We start from the raw sequence: 7,906 nt of genomic DNA, 5'->3' as shown, positions 1-7,906 counted from the left end.
CTCAAGTACTAGTTGCTGCATTTATTGTTGGAGGTTTTAAAGTGCATCTGGTCATTAATTCATGAAGTGTTTAAAACTGTGCTAAATGATCCTTGTATGCTTAAAATGTTGCTGATTTCATCAGTTTTTCTCAAGCCACTCACTCTAAGAAACGGCACCATATACACTATTAAATTTTTTAATTTACTACTTGGATTTATAAAGAGTTGCACTCTTCAGCACTGAGAGAGCTGTACGGAGGGCTTTAAAGAATGACAGTTGCTGTCAGTTCTTTCCTATCAACTAAGTTCTGGTTTCTACCAGAGTAATTCAGTCCAAGTCTAGATAGAGGAATTTTAACCATTTTTGATTCAATTAAAACAGATAAGAGAAGATCAGAGAATCTCTCATTTATGCCACATGACATTCAGTTGGAAGATATGAGTCTATGGACATATACTATGAAAGACTATAGTGATCTGCTAATAATGCAAATTTCAGGAGGCATAAAAAGTCATGCCTTTAGGGGCTTCAGACATGGCCGGTTTGTCAAAAATGGCAGGTTACTCCAACTTTCAGTCAATAAAATAGGCACTATAAAAGATGGCGATGCTGTCCAAAAGCTGTTACTACAAATGTAAAATGAAGCAGTGTTATTTAATACTCTACCTTAAATTCCCTTTCATTAAACAAGCACATGGAATATTCAGGAAAAAAAGTCTACTGAATCTATGAAAGGTGGTATTAAAAATAAAAATCAACAATTTGTTTTTTTTTAAAAAAAAACTTCACAAAGGTGCAAACAATTTAACTAATGCATTCCAGGCTCACATAGGCAAGTCAGTACTGTTATGTCTAGTTTTCCTAGAAGTACCGTCGTCTCGTGGCAATGCTTTCTGCAAGCTTGACATAGCAGCTGTTCTTTCAATGTCTATCACAGCATACAGCTCTGTGCGCCTAGTTGGAGTCTGTGGAAGAGGAGTGGTAGGAGTTTTGGGGGTCTGAGGGTTATCAGAATCACTGCCACCTTCCAGATCAACCTGTATATAGTTGAGCTGCCTGTGTTCTGAATTCGGTCGCCTAATATCAAAATTAAAGACCGTAGGGGTACAGTCTCGCCGTCTTGCATATTCTACTTTGTGAGCACTTGATGGCACTGTTACATTCTCTGTATTGACATAATTATGCATGGGATCTAAGTTATTATGGTAGCCATTCAGAGAAGGGGTCTTTGGTCCTAAACTGTCATCATCCTCTTTACTTAGCTTATGGCCTTCCCAAACTGGAGGCAAAGATGGCAAATTTTCATAATTCAGCAGTGCAGTTCTTCTTTGAGCTGAATTGTTGATATTCTGTGTATCAGAGGTACTGGATGATATCAGACGACCTCTCCTGAGCCCTGGAGCACTAGGTATAGACAATCTATTTACATTTTCATATGCTAGTTTATTACCAGAAGAGGCTTCTTTGCGTTCATCACTGTCATATCCAGTGTCCCATTCACTGTTACTACTCCCACTAGCTTGAGTGCTGCTCACACTAGTTTCAGTACTGTTCCCAATAGCTTGTGTACTGTTTCCACTTGATTCCAGTTTTTCTTTTTCCATTAATTGTCTCTGGACAGGTGTTGGTCCCAAAATAAATCTGACTCCTTCAGGTTCCAGTACAACCTGGGCATCTCTGTCCTCAGAACAATTTTCTTCTTCTTTTGCCTTGCTTGATTCTGCATGAGATACCCTTTGTTCCAGAGGTGTACGCACACCTGGCCTATTTTTTCTTTCCTCCTGTACACCAGTTGTATTCACATATGTATGGACCTGCAAAGAACAGATTAAATTGTCAGCTGCATTATCATTCAGCTCCATATAATTTGCCCTACTCCCTTTACAGTTCATGGCCAATGAGCACATAGTTTTGTTATGTCCAAAAACAATACATGGTGACTTGTATGTATGCTTGCACAAGATACTATTTTCTTAGTACTTCCACCACAGAATATAAGAGTAATAAGACCTTAGTACAAATGTCTGTCATGGTAACATTGGCCATGTACATAAGAACTCAACATTCCTTACCTGCTCCTCTGCTACAAGCAAAGGATGTGTTGACTCTTCACCTACGGAAGGAAGACGTGCACTTCCTACAGAGGGGTGTCTGCTGGAGGGATGGGATGAAGCATCTCCATAGGAGGGATATCTTGGATACCCGTTAGGTAAACTCTGACCACTCAACCCAGGTGCTGATTGGAGAGAAAACCAAGTTATCCTATTGATATGAAATGCAGTTTTTCTTTGGAAAATGTTTCATGAAAACATATCTATTAAGCATTAAGTCATTTGATGTTGAATTCAAGGGAGGTCAGAAATCTTCCTTTAAACTAGTATATCATTACCATAATAAATACATTTAAATAGTTACATTGCCTGTGCAATAGGAAAGCTCCTTACTTGACACATGGGAATCACAGGATCCATCCTCCAGAGAACAATGAAAATAATAAAGCCATAGAAAATTTATATCCTGGAAGGTACTTTCTTCTTCACCAAATCAAGATTAAGGCTGTTTTACCATGAACGATCAACTTTTATACAGTATATCTAAGACTTAAAAACACATGGCTGTCCTATACGGCACCAAAACTTGCTAATGCCATTTATAATGGATAATACGTTTACATAAACAGTAGAGTACATTTAAAAACAAAACAGCAGATGGAAGTTTCATCTCCCTTTTTACATAAAAGAGTAAATTTAAAATCAAAATAAAACTTCAGATAGTTTAGTCTCCCCTTTTTTAAAAGGAGAGCGTTCGTCTAACATCATAAAATCTTAAAGGAAGAATGAGCCTCCTCAAAGTCATTTTCAGTCCCAAATTACTACCTGCTTTCCTCTCACTTCCCATGTGCACTATGAGCTCCTAAAGAAATCAAGGGAAATTGATTGGCACAGCCTCCAATGAACAAGCCTTCTGAACCAGACTCAAAAAGGCAAGGATTCTCTGATCACCACAAAATCTGTCTTTTTAGGAGAATATTTCAACATTTAAATTGACCGGTATTTCATAGCAGCAATTATGAAGTAATGTGAAATACAAAGCCAGACATCTTTAAGAATGACTGGTATATTATTTTTGAAAATGAAATACTAGCAAAAAAGATTTTGGGCCTGTGCACATGTAATATTTTCAGCTCTTTTAAATAACTGAGAGCAACTCCGTGGGATCAGATGCTTCCACTCCCAACCCCAGACTGTCTCCTCCAGTGGAAACTGCCTTACCCCACCATCCTTCATCCCTGTTAGGAAAGCACCCTGATGACAGTTAATGGTAACCAGGGTAAACTGTTAGAATGTTGATGCCAACTACAAACTCTGCTTTCAAATCCTGGTTAGAACTGGTCATAGTTAAGAACAATGCCATTAGGATGACAATAGTTAGGGAATTCATGCCAGATAAAGTGAGGTTTCATATAATTTTGGTCCACTCCTTATTTCAAAACTTTGGTGAAGGAACTGTGAGGGTCACATGTAAGTTAGTCCTTTGATTACAGCACTTTTTGTACAATCCCTAAGAATTTGGAGTTTACAGGAAGCCAATCTGAGATTGCAAAGTGTTCGTCCCAGAAGAACATTTTTTCAAGCAGATATCTTACTAATAATAATGCATAATAATGCCTTAAACCATTTCAGTAATTCCAAAAGTGATTTTTCAGTTTTTCTTAAAATGGGGCTGGGGGGAGGGGGAGGAGAAGACTGGATTTACATTCTGCCCTTCACTACACAAAGGAGTCTCAGAGCAGCTTACAATCTCCTTTCCCTTCCCCTCCCCACAAAGGACACTCTGTGAGGTAGGTGGAGTTGAGAGAGCTCTAACAGAATCTGCTCTTGAGAGGAAGAGCTCTGCGAGAACTTGTGACTGACTCAAGGTCACATCAGCAGGTGCATGTGGAGGAGTGGGGAATCAAACCCGGTTCTCCCAGATCAAAGTTAACCACTACACCAAACTAGTTAATACTGGGAAGGGAAGTCTCTTATTTTTATTTCTTCTTTTCATCTATCTGAGACATACCTCTAGCCTCTCTCTTATATCATGAGTGAACATTCACAAGAAATATTAATGCTGGAAACTGATTAAAATGATCTCACTGTGACTTTAGCATGTCAAAAGGAAAACTGGTAATTCAAGTTTATGTTCACACCCAATATTCAGTAGAAAAAAAAACTTACTGGTAGGTGTTCGGGGAGTTCGTGGAACTTCCATCTCTGTTTGATGTTGGTTCCTTTCTACGACTGGCTCTTCTACCACATTTATGCTGTTATTCTGCATGATCTCTTGCAACATATTAAATAGCTCTTCAGCACGGGCACACTTGAATGCAAATATTCCTAAAACAACATATTGTACATTAGTTACAAGAAGGAAAATGGGCATTTTCAATTTTTAATATTGCTGGAGTCCATTTAAGTGCATACCTGTTAAAGAAAAACCTATCAAATTAACCACAAAGTTAAATGGCCTTTTAAAAAGTTTTTAAACCTTTATGCACACATTTTAAAAAGGGTAAAGTGAACAGAACACAAAAGAAAGTGTTTGGTATGCACTTCAGGAAAGAAAAGTCTCTTGGTAAGTAGTAGCCTTTGTAGGAACAGAGTTCTGGTGCAGCAAAGATACGCTTTAACACAAAGCCAAAAAAGTTGACTTAGAATTCCTGCACAAATAAGTAAGAAAGATTTGACACAGGGAATAGGCCCAGGTTAATGTAAGGATTTAGGATGAAGGATTATAAAATGGATTTGGGTGAAACAGACCAAGCCAGTTTGGTTTTGGTCTCATGGATAGACACAGAAACAAAGCAGCCAATACCATAGATTCTCCTGTAGTATTGTTCCACTTTGCCTTTCAACAGCAGAGGGAGCCCAACTTACCATCATCGACACACAGAGAACCCGTGCAGTTGTAGCTTTGGATTTTTCTTCCATTGAAAGCATGAAGTTAAAGTTGACATTCTAGTTAACAAGTGTGTGTGCTTTTGCTGAGTGTCAGCTTATCTAACATGCTAGAACTATTGCATCTATTCTATTTTAGACAATGCAACTAAGCACATACAGAAGGGACAAGCAATAAAGAGGCAATAAACTAGAACTCTGATTCTAGTTTATTGCCTAATTGTCAACTGTAATGGCAGAAATGTTCCAGGAGGTAGCAGTTAAGTCAGTTTTATGCATGCATTTATAATATTTTTAATTTGCACAGAGTTATTTTTCATCACTCACATTCATGCATCTCCATTTGGTCTGTTCTTGCAACTCACAATTCCTTTATCCTACAGTACACTATTCCTTTATCCTACAGTACACTATTCAAATATATGCTAATACTTCAGACTAAGGGGCTCTTAATTGCTGTCTTGGTCATTCTGTAAAAATGCTTGTGTTTTTCATGTCTAGCTTTTGTAACATATGACATCATTTTTCAACACTTTCTACTCTGAGGTACTACTGATCATGTAGCCTAGTAGAGGATTATGGTGTAAATTCTAGGGCAAAAACAGTTTATGCTACACACTAGCCAAGCATTTACAAATACAGCATGAACCAAGTATATGTCCTAAAACACATACAAATTCCCTTGCTGCTGTGCATTTTCGGGGATGATTGAAAAAGTCTCTTAAAGAAAACCACTGCTGATCTTTTCAGTGAGGAACTACAGAGTTTCCCAGAATACATTGAGAATTACTGTCTTGGTAAACAAAACACATCCTAATGAAGAGAGCAATTCAGAAGAAATTTAAGCCTTGTAAACTGCAGGGCAACTAATACTATAAATTTGTGACACAAGTAAATTCCAAGAAAGGTTTGTGATACAACACGGATTTCTAAGCTAAAGGGTACCTGGGCCAAGGAAACAGCCCATTAAGGAAAAGCTAAATTTGTATCCAACAATATTAACCAACCCCACATTGTGTGAGGGAAGCAAACATGTACATTGAACTAATTTGGAAGGTGTTTGACAACTCCCTAGCAATTTTTTATATCTCCTCAAAGACTGAGGCAGAACTGAAATGTGCAAATTTTTTAGTTGCAACTGTATACAGAATGAAGTACCAATGCAACTTTTTGACTTTTCACAGGAATTTGTGTTTTGTTTTTTGGTAAGCATCCTCTCTTCCTTAGTGACCTCCTTCGGAAGGCCCACTCCACATTTAAAGAAGATTGATCCTAACTGACTTGACCTCCACCTGCAGACATGATATTTTGCAGCTGTAGGTCATAAATGTTTGAGGTGGGCTGAATATGCACTTTTGACTTTTAGTGGAAGACTGGACTAATGGTAGCCATTATACTTAAAATTTTGTTTGGGGAGTTTTTTTAAGTAAACCAACACCCCAATACCCCATCCTTCACAGAAGCAGGGAAGCTTTACACAAAAGGCTGGAGATCAAGATAATATTTGGTAATTACACCGAACAAGCCATACATTTCTGCCACCTTTAATCATTTAGTGAAAGAAAAATGACATCTAAAATATTGCTGTATATGAGTCCAAGTACACACACTTGTTTTCAAACACTAAAACAAAATCTAACTGGTCACTGAAGGAATGGCTAAGCATTTCCCTTGATACAGGTTTCTTCTGACATACTTCACCCACAAAATGCCTCCTTAACGATGGAGGCCAAAGTAGCTGCCACTTCCAGGTCAGCTTTTTACCATCTGTGGATGGTAAGGCAGTTGGTTCCCTTTCTTGATCTTGATGACTTAGCTGTGATCTATGCTACGGTCACCTCGAGATTAGATTACTGCAATGCCCTCTACATGGGGCTGCCATTGTCCCAAATCTGGCAACTCCAGCTAGTGCAGAATGCTGCAGCCAGGCTGTTAATGGGAGTTCCTTTACGGGAGCACATTCAGCCTGTGCTGAAAGCACTGCACTGGCTACCAATAGTGTACCAGATTCACTTCAAGGAGCTGGTTATCACCTTTAAAGCCCTATTTGGCCTGGGTCCTGCATACCTTAGGGACCACCTTTCCCCATATATGCCTCAGCGAACACTTTGGTCCGGAACCCAAAACCAGTTGATGGTCCCCAGCATCAAAGAAGCTAGGCTTGCGTCAACAAGAGCCAGGGCCTTTTCCATCGCTGCTCCTAGCTGGAATAAGCTGCCGGAGAAGGTGAGGGCCCTGCAAGAGCTCAGTTCTGCAGGACCTGCAAAACGGCACTCTTCCACCACGCTTTTTCACAATGACATCTACAGCCATGGATTGGGCCCAGAAACACCACCAGTGGCTTGTCTGGGACCTCCAGAGGTTTAAAAATCGAGCAGTCTACTACTGCTACTAATATCCACTACTAAAATCTTCTTGTTCAGATACATCAAATTAGCACCAGATGTTTTAAATGTTTTAATGTTTTTATATTTAATATTGTTTATATTTACTGTTAAAAATGGGGAAGGAAGAAGAAGAAGAAGAAGAAGAAGAAGAAGAAGAAGAAGAAGAAGAAGAAGAAGAAGAAGAAATAATTGGATTTCTATCCCGCCCTCCACTCCGAAGAGTCTCAGAGCGGCTCACAATCTCCTTTACCTTCCTCCCCCACAACAGACACCCTTTGAGGTGGGTGGGGCTGGAGAGGGCTCTCCCAGCAGCTGCCCTTTCAAGGACAACCTCTGCCAGAGCTATGGCTGACCCAAGGCCATCTCAGCAGGTGCAAGTGGAGGAGTGGGGAATCAAACCCGGTTCTCCCAGATAAGAGTCCGCACACTTAACCACTACACCAAACTGGCTCTCCAGGATGGTGGCTCAGTGGTAGAGCATCTGCTTGGTAAGCAGAAGGTCCCAGGTTCAATCCCTGGCATCTCCAACTAAAAGGGTCCAGGCAAATAGGTGTGAAAAACCTCAGCTTGAGACCCTGGAGAGCCGCTGCCAGTCTG

General features: G+C 39.7%; 1 protein-coding gene across 4 annotated transcripts in view; it reads right to left on the bottom strand.

Annotated features, from left to right (window-relative positions):
- Window positions 1-7,906, bottom strand: part of FRS2 (fibroblast growth factor receptor substrate 2) — a 67,627-nt gene continuing 59,721 nt past the window's right edge. For 3 of the 4 annotated variants that reach the window (XM_060245047.1, XM_060245046.1, XM_060245045.1), the window contains 3 exons: window positions 4,203-4,361; window positions 2,055-2,218; window positions 1-1,796 (listed from right to left, as the gene is read on the bottom strand). In XM_060245047.1, the coding sequence (XP_060101030.1) occupies window positions 807-1,796; window positions 2,055-2,218; window positions 4,203-4,361 (1,313 nt within the window). In that variant the 3' untranslated portion in view covers window positions 1-806. Of the gene's footprint in view, window positions 1,797-2,054; window positions 2,219-4,202; window positions 4,362-4,911; window positions 5,205-7,906 lie in introns of those variants that run through there. The other variant, XM_060245048.1, reaches the window with a different exon arrangement.

The sequence above is a fragment of the Heteronotia binoei genome, chromosome 8, assembly GCF_032191835.1.
Source record: "Heteronotia binoei isolate CCM8104 ecotype False Entrance Well chromosome 8, APGP_CSIRO_Hbin_v1, whole genome shotgun sequence".
NCBI lineage: Eukaryota > Metazoa > Chordata > Lepidosauria > Squamata > Gekkonidae > Heteronotia > Heteronotia binoei.
This window is presented reverse-complemented; position numbering and strand designations above follow the sequence as displayed.